At 35.2% G+C, this 19,314-nt stretch overlaps 1 protein-coding gene across 1 annotated transcript in view; it reads right to left on the bottom strand.

Moving 5' to 3' along the window:
• The window catches only part of DENND1B (DENN domain containing 1B), a 200,761-nt gene that overhangs the window by 107,930 nt on the left and 73,517 nt on the right, over positions 1-19,314 (bottom strand). Inside the window, exon 5 of the mRNA XM_063298387.1 lies at positions 13,013-13,126. Coding sequence (XP_063154457.1) covers positions 13,013-13,126 — 114 coding nt within the window. The remainder of the gene's footprint in view (positions 1-13,012; positions 13,127-19,314) is intronic.

The following is a 19,314-nucleotide window of genomic DNA, read 5'->3' as shown; positions in this document are numbered from 1 at the left end:
TTCCTTATCTCTTCTGGCTAACCTCTGGAATTTTGCATTTAATGGGGCATATCTCCCCCTATCACTGTTGCCTTTTGCTTTCCTTCTTTCTTGGGCTACTTCTAGTGTCTCAGCAGACAGCCATTTTGCCTTCTTGGTTTTCTCTTTCTTTGGGATGTATTTTGTTGCTGCTTCCTGAACAATGTTGTGAACTTCTGTCCATAGTTCTTCTGGGACCCTATCTACTAAGTCCAGTCCCTTAAATCGATTCTTCACCTCCACTGCATATTCCTTAGGAATATTAGTGAGCTCATATCTAGCTGATCTGTGGGTCTTCCCTAATCTCTTGAGTCTGATCCTAAATTGTGCAAGAAGAAGTTCGTGATCTGAACTACAGTCAGCTCCAGGTCTTGTTTTTACTGACTGTATAGATGTCTGCCACCTTTGGGTGCAAAGGATGTAGTCAATCTGATTTCGGTGTTGTCCATCTGGGGAAGTCCACGTATAAAGCTGTCTCTTAGGTTGCTGGAAGAGAGTGTTTGTTATGCAGAGTGAGTTGTCTTGGCAAAATTCTATCAGCCTATGTCCTGCTACGTTTTGTTCTCCCAGGCCATGCTTACCTGTAATTCCAGGTGTCATTTGACTGCCCACCTTAACATTCCAGTCTCCCGTGATGAAAATAACATCTCTTTTAGGCGTGTTGTCCAGTAGGTGCTGCAGATCCTCATAGAACTGCTCTACTTCAGCTTCTTCAGCAACTGTGGTTGGGGCGTATATTTGGATCACTGTGATGTTAGATGGCTTGCCCTGAATTCAAATTGAGATCATTCTATCGTTTTTTGGATTGTATCCAAGCACTGCTTTAGCCACTTGACTATTAATTATGAAGGCTACTCCATTTCTTCTGTGGTCCTCTTGTCCACAGTAGTAGATCTGGTGGTCATTTGATGTGAAGTGGCCCATTTCAGTTCACTGACGCCAGAATGTCTATCTTTAATCTTGACCTCTCACCAATAACCACATCCAGTTTGCCCTGGCTCATAGATCTTACATTCTAGGTTCCAATGGCGTGTTGATCCTTAGAACATCGGATTCGCCGTTCACCACCAGCACCGTCGGCCGCTAACCGTCCTTTCGGCTTTGAGCTAGCTGCGTCATCACGTCTGGGGCTAGTTGAACTCATCCTCTGTTCCTCCCCAGTAGCATTTTGACCATCTTCCAACCTGGGGGTCTCATCTTCTGATGGTATACCGACATATCTCTGGTTGTACTGATCCATTTAGTTTTCATGGCAAGAATACTGGGGTGGGTTGCCATTACCTTCCCCAGGGATCGCATTTAGTCTGACCTCTCTGTCATGACCTTCCCATCTTGGGTGGCCCTTCACGGTTTAGCTCATGGCATCATTGAGGTGCTCAAGCTCCAGCACCACAAGGTAACTATCCTTTGCTGAAGTGCCCCCTAACTACATGAATGGAATTCTTACAGAATGGGGCTTCCATCCACTCAGCTGCAGAAGGATACACAAAAATCCTTTCTGAAAACCATGTTGTGAAGACTGGACTGCAATAAAAATCTAAAATTCTTCTGTGAGGATATCACTTCTGCACACTTTAGTGCTGGATCCCAGACAATATTTTCTTGTACACCACAGATTACTATAAAGTCATGTACCATTTCTATGCATCTGTGTAAAACTTAGCATATTGATTTCTTGTATGAAGCTAAACCAAAGATGAGGGTGCCAGCATCAAATCATAACAATTCTCAAACCTTATTATGCCAATATTATTATTCCATATAATGCAGTTATTCATTGCTGGGATGATTTTGTTTATCTCCTAAATCCAAGCTTAATATTTTCTTACTAAATCTGTTATTTGCCTCAGCTGAGGTACTTATATGTTAAAGTACTCATAATGATGGGGAAGACAATTAGGATTTGAACACCTTTAAGCTAGATACTATTGAATCTAGAGGAACCTTTACTTTAGCAATAATCACACGAAGGCTGACTCACAAAACTGGCTTAACTGGCATGTCTTAATTTCAGCAGGTCAGCAAAAGTTTCAACAAATTACCTGCCCGCTACATAAAACACAAAAGCTGGAAATAGCATCTACAAAATCAATCATGGATGTGGCAGTGTAATGGTTTTAAATTCATTAGATCCTACCCAAAATGTAGTCCTTATCTGTCACATAAACAACAGCACCAGATATTTCATTACTAATTAAAAACGTATTTAACATATTCTTTTAATCCAGTGAGCCACAAGGCAGGCCTTCTAGCCTTCATTCAAAGGCAGCCTTCAGCTTTGTTGCACTAGGTCGATTTCCAGCTCTCTTGCACTTCCACTACATTTCTGATAAAGCTTTTATATTCACAAGTCAAAGGTTAAGTAAAGGAAAGGAAATGTTTTCTGTCAAACAGTCAGGTAACCACTAACAGTCCTGAACTATCAGCAGGAATCTAACTTCTAGCATTCAAATAAAACTAAGGAAACTGCCTTCCGTAGCTAAATATCTAATGTCTGGGGGCTACTTTCTGTCTGGAAAATTGACACAAAATGTGTAAAATTGAAACATTCTGCTTCTGAGGGATTTGATTAAAGTGGGGGTTGGGGTGGGGAGCCTGAGATAAAGAACTACAAAGACTTCCCAAATAAACCCGTCTTCCTTATTAGAAAATTTCATTAGAAATATAAGGGATTACGTTATGGTAATAAAATTTCATTAATCAGATTCGAGGCTGAACGTTTTAATGATGCCACAGGAATTTCTGAGGATGTTTCTGAGGGTGTTTCGCAGAGAGTAACATAGTTTTTATCAAAAGGAACACCAGTTAAATTATTTTTGAACACCTTATTAAAACAATTAGATTTCTATCTGGCTTTCTAATGTGAACAAGTTTTGCGCACAACTCAAATTCCCAAAACTTCTCATTTTTTAAAAGTGTTTCATATTATTGAAAGTTATAATTATATTAAACAAGTATTAAAAAAACAAGGCTTGATATAGCCTTTTCATGCTGAATACTGAAGGACGTGAAATAAAAGGTTTTGTGGAAGCCCTGGCAACGTTCAGAATCTTGGCTGAGAACTTGCATGGAAAAGGCGGAGAACTTTCAAGTGAAATGATAAGAAGCACTGCAAAGAGCCCAAAGGAAGTTGCAGCAATTCTCTATCATTTAGCTTTAGTGGCTAGAATGAGGAATATTTCCTTTTCCCCTTAAAAAAAGAAGCATAGATATTGTTTGAAATTTTTCATCCCAACTTTACATTTCTTCCCCCTCTGCTCCCTATAATATGCAGTCATTTTCCTCAATAAATAAATGGACAATTATAATGTTTTTGATCCATTTTTTAAACTGGGATCTCTCTATCTAGCTTTCTAGTTTTAGTTTTAGGATTTATGTGGTGAACAGATCATGTTTTATGTCATATTTATGCATAAATATTGAAAATTCAAAAGGGTTCACAAGCTTTTAAGCACTACTGCAGTAAAGCAAATTGAGAATTGTGACATCACTAATTTATAACTGTCTTTGCAATTAGCAGCCAGGAAAAGAAGTAGTAAAATCACAATTTGTTGATCTCATATTGTGATTGGGGGAGATGGGTGGTGATATAAATTTAATAATAAATAAATAAAATAAATTACAGTACTCTTTCTCTCAAAATGATGTAAATCCTCAAGTATTTCATTTATTTATTCCTTCCGAACAATATCCCAGAGCAGAATTATTAATTTTATATTAATGAAAAGGATTCTCTGTAACACAGTGTTCTGCATCATGTTCCCATTTAATATACAGTAGTCTTAGTGCAGAAACACAGATAGTATAAATGTTGTACCATATATTTTGAGCATATACAGAATCACAAACTGATCATATATTCATCATTCAAACCATTTTTCCAGTACAGCATAGAATACTGACACATTTTGTCCAAGAAAATTTGTTTTTATGGGTTCTCCAGCCCTTTGACATTATATGTAAAAATTCTGACTGATTCACTGGACTTCCAGTGAATTGCAAAAGAGAAAAAGAAGGAATAATCTTCTGGCACATCACAAAGAACCTGTACGTTCCCATCTGCTGGAGCTGTACATATCTTAGTTCCTCACTAGTTCCCACAATGATTCCAAATATGATAATCCAACTGTGGCCTGAACAATTAAGTATGCTAAATAAATGGTGTGCAGCTGCCCCTGAGCTTTTTCTACCCCCTACTGTAAAGGGTATAAACATACAGGCCCATTCAAGAACAAGAGTACTGTCACTAGCAGTTTTACTCCAAACATTCTTTTTGTTTTTAAAAAAGTCCATTGGTATTAATGCAGTGTAATAGACAGGGGGCAATTTTGCAAAGCACGTGGCTGCTGGAGAGGGTTGAATCATGCACAATAATCTCAATCTGAATCGAAATCTTACATGCTTACACTAGCATGAAGGGGGAAAAATGGAAGGGTAAGCTGCATGCTTTACATTTAACTGATTCTGCAATTTAGCCTTTGATTATGCCATCAGGTTGGTGTTGACTGTTAGCAACCACAGACAGATTTTCTCCACGATGATCTGTCCTCAACCTAGTCCTTCAGGTCTTCCAACTGTGTACTCATTACCCCTGTAATTGAGCCCATCCACCTTGCTGCTGGTGGTCTTCTCTTTCCTAGCATTATAGACTTCTCCAGAGAGCCCTTAGATGGCTTTATAAATAGTTCAGAGAAAAATGTGAAATAATATAGTTACCAATTATTACATGAGGGTTGTGCTGTGGGATCAGAAGTAGCATGTCTTTTAATATTGCTTGCTGGGGGACAACAGTAGGAGTGGTGTATTGCTCTCATAATTTGTGGGTCCACAATGGATAACTTGATTTGTCACTTGGTAAATAAGATATTGGACCAGACAGATCTCTAGCTTGATTTGGCATGGCTATTCTTATATTCTTATGGACGTATAAACAGAATGCACCTGAATCATTCTTCCCTGCCCCCCAAAAAATTCCTTCCATCTATTACTAGTATACTGTTTCAATAGAATAAAAGAGAATAAAATACAGAAGGAAGCCTAAGAAGTGTTCCCTACACATTATGTTTATTTAAAAATGTAGGGCAAGGTTTTTGTATGCTAGAATTAAACTATCAGGTATGTCTCTGTTGATTCTGCCTAGTTTCTCAAAAGTTTTTGATGTTATTAACCATGGCAACTGATAAGACAGTTATCTCCTTTATTTTTATTCCTGTAATATAACTATAACAAAAAGGAAGAAAACAGAATGAGAATATGTGTGTGTGTGTGTGTGTGTGAAAAAACAGAAAACAAAAGAAAAAAGTAAATCAAGTATTTCAATAATTGTAATTATATACAAATTAATACAATTCATCTTTTTAAACAACAAATTAAACCTTGACCACATGGAATCATACTTGTGTTGTCTCATCATTAGCCAATTCAAAACTGAGAGTGCACATATTTCACCAAGCCAGACTTTAGTGTCTGGTACACAAGTGTCTTTCCAAGAATGCATAACAGTCTTTTTTGCAACTATCCAAAAGTATCTTTTTTAAACAATCTGTAAGGGATCCAATAGACTTCCACAAGATTTTTTTAAATTAAATTAGTCCCATCTGAAGTTTCTTAAGAAGCACACTTAACCTTTTTTAACTTGAGACCAATGACTTCTTAAAATCTATTCAAAGGTTGGCATTGAAACAATTGTCTCTGTTCCATATGGATATAAGAGTAACTCTTCTTCATATGATTATTATCCATAGAAAAAGAACTGTTCATGCTTATCTCAAGTCACCTACATGCACAAGTGTTGCACAATGTCTTAAAGTCAATGTCTTTTGCTATTTCCTGCACTTACAGCCAAGATTTTTTCCATTAGCACATTTCTGTCTTAGTGTCCATTTTATCCATCCATCCATCCATCCATCCATCCATCCATCCATCTATCTATCTATCTATCTATCTATCTATCTATCTATCAAATTTGTCACTGCCCATCTCCTCCGACCGGAGGGACTCTGGGCGGTTTACAATATAAAACAATAAATATATAATAAAATTCCAATAAAATCGCTCTAAAACAACTCATTCCTGTGAGGTTCATGTTCTGTTTAGAATGAAAGCTTGAAAGCACTCTAAATATGGTGTTCTTCCAAGATATTTAAGTGATAGACAGGAGTGCAATTTTTCAATGGGACTGATTTGCTTGATCTGCAATACTCTGGACACTAAAGCTTGCGCATATTGTTTGTAAGGTTTGTTGATATGGATTTTTATGTTTGTCCTTGGAAACTATTTGTATGATACAAAAATAGTGTGATACACTGAAATATAAATAAAAATGCATACTACAGATATCTGAATGTATTCAATCAATATTCAATTTGCTGTGATATACTATTATATTTGCTTACAGGTTAAAATTGTTTTTCAAACCCTGTCTCTCTTAAGTGTTCTCCTTTTTAGAGCCTATCTATACAACAGTTAAGACACAATATTTAATATTCTTTTTAAAAACAACACATATAGAAAAAAAATACACAATAATCCACTGCTTGAATATGGCTTCCTTTGCTGACTCATTCCTCAGTTCAGGATCTGGATTAACTGGATTCAGCAGCAAGGAGAAGATTATTGCTTCAAAGGTACACTAGATAAGTATGTTCTGGATATCTGAAAATACTTTCCACTGGCAATCTACCTATGACAAAAAAAAAATTTTTTTAAATGATCCAATATAAAAAAGACAGTGCAGGCAAGTCCCAAACTTTCAGGATCATCAGAAAGGGGAATCTAAAATAAGGTAATTCTACCATCTAACCAAAAATGTAAAGGGAACTGATTTAATATGAGTTTTACTCCCAAGATCTTGCACATCTACATGTTGCTAAAGTTATCACAGAATTAGCGTGGCAGATCTTGGGATCTGTGGATTCAGTGCAAGATGGAAAGAAAGAATCTTCCAAAACAGCATTAACGGAAATCTGAAGTACAGTGTCTCTGTGCCCATCTCCTGAGAACAAGCTAGCAGTGGAAAAAATAAGCTATTTCTTAAATATATGAAAGCTATAACTGATGGCATAGTTATTGGAGATGAAGGAAGCTATTGAGTAGAAAGTCTGCAAGTAATACATAGGAACATGACAGATGCTATCTATCTATGCATGCAACACTGATACCAAATGCAGTAGAAACTGGTTTTCTGAGGATTTCACTATACACATGCTCTTGGCATTGCTATAAAATCCCCACCCATAAGTAAGAGCAGTAGTAGGTATTAATGCAGTAAATAAAGCTGTAGGAAAAAAAACTTAGTAACTTATTGGTGGTTAAATTAGATGATTTGGATAAATGCAATATTATTTAAACTGCCCTGCTAAATCTACAAAATGTAACTATATCCTGGAAAGAAAAAAAACCATACCCCATTAATACCCTTACAAAACTTTTCCCATATAATAATTATCCCTATATAAACTTTGCCAGTTCCTAGTATTTCTATTATAAAGACACATCTGGCTAGTTACCCAAGATATACTTTCTAAGGATGTCTGATTGTTTTTGTTTTTGTTTTCTAGATCTACCCTCTATTTCTGACACCTATTCTTTCCTTCTCAAACCCACTGGGCTAGCATGCTTCCTTCCTTTGCAATTATTTGCTAGTTTCCATACAGTGTTGTTTTAACTGTCCAAGTTAAGATTCAATTTTCTTTCTCATATATATGTAAGACAGGCTGCTCAATAATTTGTTCTAAGCTCCTTATACAGGCACCTAGGTTTTGTTTTAAAACAGCTGAACGTTTCTTTCATTTGGTTTTTAATTAGCAGTTTATTGTAGTAATGTCATTTATGTTTTAATATCTATCTTAAAGCTGATGTGAAGATAATCACCATGAAACTATGCAGTTGTAATAACATTTTTAATCACTTTAGCCTATAGGGTTTTGTTGTTTATACAGCAGAGCCAGTTTGGTCTAGTGGTTAAGACAACGGGCTAGAAACCAGGAGACTGAGAGTTCTAGTCCTGCCTTAGGCATGAAAGCTAGCTGGGTGACCTTGGGCCAGTCACTCTCTCTCAGCCTGACTCACCTCACAGGACTGTTGTTGTGGGGAAAATAGGAGGAAGGCGCATTAGGTATGTTCACCACCTTGAGTTATTTATAAAAATAATAAAGGTGGGATAGAAAATAAATAAATAAAATTTCTGTTTACTATTAAGTGTTCACTTAATTCTAGTGTAACTGAAACACACTAGCAAATAAATCACTTGCTCATTAAAAAGTACTACTGCTTCAGTTACTATACTGTTCTTCTTGAACAGCAATGCTGAGCCTTCTTAAAGGAAACTAGGCATGATCTCTCAATGGCCTAGAATAGATTTTATATAGCCCAGTTTAAATGCCCATCTGTCAAAATCATAAAGTTTTCTTTAAATGCTTTTTTCCTGCCACAGAATCTAATGTTTGTGAGTCTTAATAAACAGTAATGCTTTTCCACATTAACGTTTTTGTGAGTTAGGCTAGTTATCTTAGAAAGAAAAGCTTTTCCTTCTTTTTTTTCAGAGTGTCAGATATCAAATTCTAGCTAGCTAAATGTTCTTCAAGATCATCCAGCATAAGTGCCTTACTTGAAAGGTGAAATCCCAGATGTTCAAGCCAGTTTTAGAAAAGGCCAAGTAACAAAAGATTATGTTGCTAATAACTGAAAAGCCCAAAAATATTGAAAATAAGTCAATACATGCTTCAGTAATTATAGAAAGGCCTTTGATTGTGTTGACCATATTAATATCTCCTTAGGAAAAGGGAAGCCCCAGAACATCTAATTGTCCTTACATAGACAGAACATGAAGTCACAATCCAGATGCAACAAGGCGAAACAGACTGGCTCCAGGTCAACAAAGGAAAAAGACAAGGCTGTATACTTTCTTTTCATTTACAGAGATATAAATAAATGTTGACTATATACTAAGTATGAGAGCCAGTTTGGTGTAGAGGTTAAGGCATCAGGCTGGAACTGGGAGACCGTGAGTTCTAGTCCTGCCTTAGGCACAAAGCCAGCTGGGTGACCTTGGGCTGGTCACTTTTTCTCAGCCCTAGGAAAGAGGCAATGGCAAACCATTTCTGAAAAACCTTGCCAAGAAAACTGCAGTGACTTGTCCAGGCAGTCTCCAAGAATCAGACACAATTGAATGGATTTTAAAAAAGGGTCCAACAGTCAAGAAATACACTACAAATATAGCAATAAAGCTTTGGAAAGGATATTCAGAGACTGTCATGTGGCTATACCCACAAACTTTAGAGTGACTGAGACAATTGTTATTTTATAACACACGATAGACACAAAACTTGGATTCTGAAGATCCAGGATAGAACAAGTATTAATGCTTTTGAACTTCGGTGCCGGAGAATACCATGTATAGCCAGGAAAATGGATCACAGAACAAATCAATCCAAGATTTTCACTCAGAGCATGAATGCCCAGGCTCATACTTTGGACACATTATGCAAAGATCTAGATCCCTTGAGAAGTCCGTAACATTAGGAAAAACTGAGCAGTAGCAAGTTGGATGAGACTGATTACAATAGCAATGAATATACCACTGAGAGCTAAATGGCCAAACTGAATGCAGATCAACCTGCAGAGAATCTATCTAGGCGGCGGCTAAGATCGATACCAACTTGAAGGCATGAATCAATCGCTTCTGCATTTTGGATTTTTAAAAAGTATTTAAAAAGTATTTTAAGTCATATGACCTGATGTACTTGAGGTGAACAATTTAAAAATAATAAATATACAAAGCAAAAAACATGTACTCCTATTCTTAAAGTTGTTGTTTTATATATAATATGGTAAGGTGACTGGGTAGAGAGTGAGATTAACTGTGTTAAGATAAAATCTCAAACTAAGCTTTCTCATCACAATAGCAAGTCTATCTTCTCTTTTGCTGAGCTCACAAGATACTACTTCTATTTCATATATTAACAGCAATTAATTTTGTTAAATAAACATTAAACATGATTAAATTTAACAATGATTAATGATAACAAGTCCATTTTAAAATTTACTTATTGCAGTTAAGATTAATAATACTTAATCCAGGTTCAAATAAAATAATTTAGTCCACATTTTTAAATTAGTTCACACTTTCTGGATTTCTAAGTAAATTGGAAGTAAATTGGATCACAGGTACCCTTCAGCTTCTACACATATGGAATCTGTGATGTAATTCTCTGCTCAGAAACTAGCAGTCAAAAATGTTAATATTTATGGAAACTTTCTTACAAACATGCATTTATGAGAAGGAAATACAGGGATCCATATGCAATGCAAAATTGCATAAAATGTAGAACAAAGATACATATAAAAGTTTTATTTATATGTTATAAAAACTTGCACGGAAGAAATAATGCTACTTTTCTTACATTTCTAAAACTGAAATATGCAAAACAATGCAAAATCCTGATGCAGCAGACACAAACTCAAATGGAGTGGATAAAAACTATCTGCACTTCCTTAAGCTGGTTCATCAGTGTTGAAGGCAAATCTGTTTGTACTTCTCATAGGAAATACGCTCCTAGGCAATATTAATAGATTTTCATATTCAAATTTAAAAACAAAAATCTCACAATCAAATTATAGTATCAATGACAACCTTAGTGGTAGTCCCTGGTTAAACTGGGTGAGAGCCAGTTTGGTCTAGTGGTTAAGGTGCTGGGCTAGAAACCAGGAGTCTGTGAGTTCTAGTCCCACCTGAGGCATGAAAGCCAGCGGGATGACCTTGGGCCAGTCCCTCTCTCTCAGCCCAACTCACCTCACAAGGTTGTTGTTGTGGGGAAAATAGGAAGAGGAAGGAGTATTGGATATGCTCACCACGAGTTATTTATAACAATAATAATGGCAGAATAAAAAAAAAACTGGGGGAAACCTTGCAGAGTATCATGTGTTCATAGGCAAAAAAACAAACTAGGTCAAATGGTAAAAAATCAATTAACTGAATAAAAAGGTGTGAACTGAATTAATATTCAGGGTGGATGAAAATAACCATGTCAGATAGCTATTCCTAATACTGGCTTCCCTAAGTATTGCATGGATTATATACTCATATCACCTATAAAAAATGAGACTGTCAGGGAAAAAAAGCCAGCTAGGGCTAAAAAGGGCTGGCTGTATCTCTAGGGCACTTTCCATAACAGAGAGTCAGCCTCAGGAATTATATGAGTATTTTTTTTTTTGGCTCCTCATCTCATAGAAGTAAATTTCAACCTCTTTTCTTTGCACTATTAACCAAAAACGTTTATCCATAGGAACATTATCTGAGATTCTTATTTAGAACAGATTCAACATTGTAGTTTGAAAATTAAAATTTAAAAATTGAATTAAAATTAAGGTTTGTTCAGATCCTGACTCATGAGAAGCAAATCTACTCCTAAGCAGAAAAGAATAGAAAAAAGAACATTATATTAGAATAATATTGTTCTACTACCTACTTAGGTTTCATTGTAGCCAGTAACATGTGTACCAGCCCATTAAGAAATATCATCTAAATGCCAACCATAGTAACATCCATATTTTTAGTTGTATAAAATGCATAAACTTTGAATATTGTCACTGTTGCATGTGTTTATGAAATACTGAAACAATGGCATTAAAAAAGGGCAAAAGGCAAGAATCCATCAACTTTGGTCAGCTCTGTGTTGACCAGTCCAATTCAGCTCTTTATACGTAATCCGTTTTCAAGATTTAATATCCACATGTTGCATTCAGATGGCCTGCTTCTCCATAGACAAGGCCACCAAGCCTACTCCATAAGTTCAGATGAAACCTTCCAAGAATCATCTGCAAGGTGTTCTACATGGGGCTGCCCCTGAAGACAACCCAGAAACTTCAACAGCTCCAGAATGCAGCGGTGCAAGCAGTAATGGGCCTGCCTCGATACTGCACTGGTTGTCAGTTTGCTTCTGGGTGTGATCCAGAGTGCGGGTTGTTACCTATGAAGCCTACACAGCATTGGACCTCATTACTTGAGGAACCGCCTGTCTCCCATAGTATCTACCCAGCTGATTGGATCCCGCAGAGTTGGCATGCTCCAGGTTCCTTTGCTTAAACAATGTCATCTATTGAAATCTGAGAAGTGAGCCTTTTCTGTAGCAGCACCTGCCCTCTGGAATGAGGTCCACCCTAAGATCCAGATGGCCCCCATTCTGCTGTTGTTTAGAAGAGCCATGAAGACCTGGCTCTTCACCCAAGCGAGAGTGAGACCCCTCACTCATTGCACTTGCATCTTTTATCTGTAACTTTTATGTTTTATTTATTTTTATTGTAGTTTGTTTGATTGTTGTGAACCACCAGATTTGTTGAGAGTTGGGTGGCATACAAGTTTAATTAATTAATAGTAATAATAATCACAGTCCAATACTTCACATTTTCTGATGGTCTGTGAAAATATTATCCTATGGCCTCCATCCTCTACTACTTTTAACTTATTTACAAAAGTGATATAGCATAATGTATGTTAAATTCACTTTGATTCAAGGCAAGTATAAAAGCAAAGGTATAATGCAAAAAGCCTCATAATAAGGTTAGGATGAAAATTCACACATACATTAATATACGCCTTGTTATGTTGCAACTTTGCTTTTCCTCTGGGTCAGTTAGAAGATGAATTTCTATTAATTAGCACTAGGACTTCACTTCATTATCATAAGGCAATTTCATTTGCAGCTGCTGTGTCAATTTTTCTCCTTAAAAAAAAGTTATACAACCATTTACATAACCTGCCAAGCCAGGCAAACCATGGAGCATTTGTATAATACCTCATTAAAACGATTTCCCTCATATAGAAAAAAATAGTCTTTAATGTCAGCTATGCTTGTTATAATGGCAGCATATAACCATACATCCATACTCATCAAAGCTTTCCAGCTTATCATGGAGTGTGCAATTTTAAACCAATAATTACCAATAACTGTCAAAGAAAGTAGCCAGGCATTTGTTTTTATATATAGCAACTTACCTTAGAATGCATAGGCACACTTTGCCCCCCGATGTTAAACGGCAAAATCCAAATCTTTGCTTGCTTTCAATGTCAGTAAGCACAAAAGTAAAGTGCTGTCCAACTTGCGTTACCCTAGGGGGGTAAAAAAATTTATTAAGGAGGCACTCCTTTCAACCCTAAAGAGTAAATATGCTTAATTTTAATACTATCAGATTAATTGGTTTCATAAAATGAAAAAAAAAATACTTTTTAAATCAAATATAATCAAATCTAAGTAAGATAAAAGATAATATGAATAGCCATTGAGGGAGACACTCCCTCAATCTACTTCATCCCGCAACAGCAATCCCTCTATTAAGTGACAATTATCAAACCACGTTTTATATCATAGTATAAGTGGCAAGTATGTGAAATTCCATCTTCTTCTAAGGAATGTATGAAACTGTCTTATATTGAATCAAATGTAATCATCCAGTCATTTAGAGCAGTAGTTCCCAACCTTTTTGGCACCAGGGACCAGTTTTGTGGAAGACAATTTTTCCACAGACCGGGGTGGTGGTGGTGGTTTCGGGATGATTCAAGCACTTCCTCTTTTTCCCGACCTTTTATTCTTTTTCCTTTGCACGGTTTGGAGATAGCAGCCATTGGGCTTGCTTTCTTGACAGGAGGTGGAGCTCAGGCGGTAATGCAAGTGATGGAGAGCATCTGTAAATACTGAGGCTGTAAATTCGCTCGCTCGCCCATCACTCACCTCCTGCTGTGCAGCCCGGTTCCTAACAGGCCATGGACCGATTTAAAGCATGTCCTCTAATACTAACCTGCAGCATATGTAAGATAGTATTTATCCTACCATGTGAGCAACCAAATCATAGAAATCCCTTTCTAGTTCTTATTCCATCTAAAAACCTAAACATTACTTGCATCAAAATAAAAATAAAAACCTTATTTTACAAAAACACCCAGAACTATTACAGTAGCCCTTCTTCAGTTCAGTGTCCTGGTGTTTTTTGAAGTGAGATACTAAAGTTTGCAGAGAGTGGAATGAGCTATTTCTACTATTCTCATCCCTTGCTCTAAGTACTCTCTCAGTTTATCTTCACCCATTTGGTGACTTAGAGCTTCCTACAAGTATTCTCCACTTCTGTCTGTTTCTCCAATTCAATACATTTTTCCTAAAATGTTTCCTGCCTTTTCCCAAGTCTCATTCCATTTTACTGGAACACAACCAGTGACATTGAACTCTAGGTAGTCCGTAATTCCTGCCAGCTATGATTCAGATATTATTAGGTATTAATAAAAATTCAGCATTAAATTCCAACATGACATATTATCTTACTATTCAAAAATATTTTAAAATCCTTTACAACCTTGTCTTTATTTATTTATTTAGTCACTGCCCATCTCACTCAGAGAGCGACTCTGGGCAGTTTACAATAAACGAGACAGCCTCCAAAAGCTACATAATGTTATTCATCATACTTATACCCTACCTTTCTTACTACCAGATGGAACATAATAAAGGAAAGGAGCCAAATGATCCAAAGTTTGTTCAACGGAAGACGAGATTTTGGAAGTGATAAGCACAAGAAAGGTAAGGGTTCATTGGGCATTTGATATCCTGAGAATAGGCTATTAGCAACTTTGGGAAAAATAAAGATGAGGAAAATGATGTAGGGAGGATAACAGAATGTTTTGCTAAGAATTATTTAAAAAATGAAATGTATTCTAATAAGCAAATCCCCAATTCATGGTAGAATAGTGCTGCAAACTGTTTTCTAATAAAACTAATACTTCTCTCATTGTTTGTTTATATATATGTTTTAGTATGATCTTAATAACTAAAATAATAAATCATTGAATGATGAAGAACATATATAAATATCCATCAATCTTGTTGACTACAAAGGATGCTTTCAAGGTCACTATAATAGATGGCAACATTTTAAATACATATTTAAACAACAGGGTATACTCATCTGACAATGATATAGATAGGGAGTATTTATATTTCTGTATTTATTATCAAGACATAATTCAAAGCTTTCTTGGAGGGCAGATTAAGAATTACCTCTCCTTAGATATGGATATGTAGTTATCAACATCAAATATGTATGCCCTTCAAGGAAGAATTCATTTTCCTGTAGATTTATATGAGTCTGTGTAATTGTTCAGGAATGTGTAGCCATTCATGTGACAGAAAGATTTACATAAAAGCTATGAGCTGCTCTTATACCCTGGATACTGTTTTGATTAGCATATATAGCATACATACAAAAACAAAAACTATTAAAGTTGTATAGAAAATAGTAATTTAGTTAATATACTTATATTTTAAAAGTACAACTAAGATAAAGAGCTACAAAATTAGAAATGATGTGTAGAAAGTGAATAGGGACATTTTTTATATATACATATATACAAGCAAATGCAGTCACACAAAGTAATACCACAAAGCTGATTAAAAGTCATTTGGAAAGGAAAAAGAGAAAGCATATCATCACACAATATATAATTAAATCATGAAATGCACTAGCTAGGAGCTTTGATAATTTTAATATTTTATAAAACAAAATATTTAAGAATTCTATTAGTTTCAAGTGTTAAATGGAACTGCCATATTCAGAAAGGAGTATCTCCTTGAATTCAGGATTTTGTGGACAATACCCCTTTGTATTTGGCTAGATGGAAATTGTGTGTGATCCACAAAGGACACTTCCATATATTATTATTGTATTTTCTAAGGTTTAATTTTTAAGTTTAATTTTCATATTTTCACTGAAAGATAACGTATTCTCCCTGTAATATTTAATATGAATACATAATATAAGTAAAACATAGTTATTAGAAAAGCAAACAGAATTAAATGAGTTCTTACTATTTTATTCTGTGTAGTTGGTATGTCAAAAATTCACTATAAATAACCCCCTATGCTCAGTTCAGGCATATTGTCATTAATTCTGAAGCTACATTCTATGTGTCAGACTTTGACCAACTTAAATTACCAGTGCTTTGCTGAGCCTGGATTCTAAAAACTACTATCAACAGCCACAATTTATACTAGATTTTTCATACGTTTTCTATTATTTACCAGTGCATAATGTGACACTATGGAAGAAGAGCATAAAACTTCAACCCTAAATCATGTTTCTAAATATCAGCCATTAATACAGACTGAGAATAGCTAATTATTTCATCACATCTTTTGCTTTCAGATCAAGGAGATTATCAAATTATTTTAAAGTTATACCAAACAACTATTAACTTCCTAAACAAAACTACCTCAAATATGTATACATTGTAGGAGGAGAGCCATGTCAGTCTATGGGAACAAAAAAAATTAGAAAAAAAAGTCTGGTACGACCTTTTCAGACTAATATATTAAAAGGCATAGGCTTCCATAACCTACTGTTCATTTTATCAGATGTAATGGAGTGGATGTAGGATGTGATCTGAGATGGGGGGAGGGGGGAGGGCTCGATTTGTCTATTGAACTCATTGGGTAAGTAGTTCAGCCTCCTGAATGCCTGATTTACTTCTATCAGTTGAGAATCTCTGTCAAATGGGTCAGCACAAATGTGGTTGTAGCATAAAGCCTGGCTATAAATGCTACATTTGGTGGTAGATTTGGGTGGAAGCTGGAAGCACGTAGGATGCATGGTGATTTGTACGTTTCCTGTATAACATGGCATTTATGTGTCTATGTATAATTTTACCATGACAGCAAAGAAGTGGACTCATTCTGTAGCTAGGTTGATGGTAAGATAGAAGTTGAGGTCATAATGCAATTTGTTGAGAGATTCTTTTCCATGGATCCAGATGATGAAAATGTCATAAATGTATCTCAAGTAAAGGAGGTAACTGTTCTGAAAGTGTTACTATCAGCCATGATGGAAATTATAAATTCTATCTGCAGTATCCCAAATTTGGTGAATATTAATGAATCTAAGTGTAATTGCCAATATTTATAGATGAATGCCAAAACATATTTGTCTAATAAATACAAATCTGAGATTGTAACTAACTCATAATACTACAAAGGAGTTTTCATATCCCCCCCCCCCGTTTTTTAGTAAGTCACATTTCCTTAAATATTTTCCAAAATCTTGGCTTTGAGATTCTTTTTCTTCTAGAATGATGACAGAAGTTGTGGTATTGCTAGGAACAAAATGATTGAATTGCAAAGGACAAAATGCTTTGATTATTATTGCTCACATAATTCTGCCATTGACTAATTAAGCAAAGGCACAAACATTCCTCCACTAAGTAAACAAATGAAAATCTCCCCAGAAGATAATATAGTTTTTACATATCTAATTGCTAGTCACCATCCCATAAGCAAATGCTCAAATGAAGCTTTTCAATTAGTTCCAAAGAGAAAAAAATAACCAGATCATAAATTGATCCTACCTATTAACACAAAGTTTAGAACTACAAGACAGTTCAGAACAACTTTTCTTGTTTGTAGCTTATGATCTACAGATTTCTAAGCACTAAAAAATTATTTTCACTGTTAAGGACACATCTTTGTTTTCTTTGTCTTGACAAAGAAAAGGCACAGTTAATTTAATTGAAATCTTTAATTAAGCACAGGGTTAATTTCTTTGAAATTGTACTAACTCTCAAGTCAGTTGTCTTTTCTTAGTCTACTTCTTGCCTTTCATAAAATCTCTACTCACTGATTTGGTTCACAAGTGATCCTGGGCTCCTCTGTTCCACTTAGCACTATTTTAATTTGTTCCTGTATTCTCCTTCATAAACAGGTAATTTATCCAATGTTTCAGGGTTGATTGTGTTTCAATAAGCTTTTAAAATCTTTTGCACTTTAATATTTGACTCAATTATTCTCCAATGCTTTTAACCGTAACTACTTGTTGAGCTAGTAGTTTTTCCTTGACTGTGAAATATGAGTATCAATTTAAGCTAATATACTCCAGGTAAGGAGACAGAAATATCCATTATGCAATGATTCATCATTGTATTATGGTCACATTTAACCTGTTAAAACATCCTTTGAAACTGTTCCTAGCCTTGTTCATGAATATATACAAATCCATGTGTACATGGAGTTGAATGGTTTTTTGAAACTGTTAACATTAATATTTATGTTTATACATCATACACATTCCAGAGTAAGTAACAGAAAAGTAAATGTGGTGTTTAAATTTAAGAATAAGACATTGGTACACCTTTATCAAGGCCTGTATCATCAAGACTTTTATTTTCTTTTAAAATCTCTCACTTTAAGCATAAAGCATTTTTTAAAGCTTAAAGTTTCAGAAAACTCAACAATCTCTTATCACTGTAAGTTCTCTTTCATGAGCAGTATAAGCTATACATTAGTAATGAGTTGTAGAAGGAAAAGAAAGTTATACTATTTGTAAAACATACAAAGAATAGCCTCTCCATGGCCTTTTCTTCCTTGCCTCATTTTGTTGCTAAGATTCAATACTTTTTTAGTCTTTTTTCCTCTAACATTCATACTCTACAGTATATCTACAAGTAAAACTCTTATTTCTTACTGCATTTAATATATCTCACTCTGAGGTAAATACTTCTACCTAGCTTACATAGGCTTTAAAGTAAATTGCCCACTCACATATTGCCATTTTATTCATCACATATGCATAGTGTATAATTGAAAATATCCTGGAGCAACTGTTCCATAATAATTAATTTTTCAGTGTTCAAAAGACAATGTGGTTCCTTAACACAGATACTTGCTTGTACTTGCAAATATATTTGCTGAATTTCTTTAAAAACCTTGCTTTGCATTTGTCCTCATACAAGTATCTACAATTGGATTATCTTATTTTACCAGTTCAGGTAATTACACTGATATTTCATTAATTCCTAGCCACTGGATGGCACTAAGAGAGCCTTAAGTGCTTCACTGTTCCTAGCTTTCTTCACTCATAGTTGTAGATTTAGTAACATGTAGGTTTTAATGCTTTACCAAAAATGTTATTTAATCAAATAACTACATTAAATTATATGCAGTTTTACTTTTTTTTTTCTTTTAAGTAAGCTCCCCTAAACTCAGTGGGTAAGATAGACTGCATAATGCATATGTGCAGATCTGAAGAACAGCGAACATTTCCTATCCAAGTCTATTTTTAGATAAACACTAAAGAAGCAACTGTTTCAGCAAAAACAACAGAGGCCCATATACACATAACGAAAAAATAATTCTACTATTAGAAGAAACACTGGCAGATTTCATGCTCAAACACAACTGTGTTTCACAAATTTTTAAATCTACTATAGTTCCCCATTATAAGAATTCTGATTTGATGAAACTAACTTTTGAGAAAAAGACACTC

Source organism: Candoia aspera, chromosome 3, assembly GCF_035149785.1.
Source record: "Candoia aspera isolate rCanAsp1 chromosome 3, rCanAsp1.hap2, whole genome shotgun sequence".
Classification (NCBI taxonomy): Eukaryota; Metazoa; Chordata; class Lepidosauria; order Squamata; family Boidae; genus Candoia; species Candoia aspera.
The sequence above is the reverse complement of the archived record's forward strand: the minus strand, read 5'-3'. Positions and strand labels throughout refer to the sequence as shown.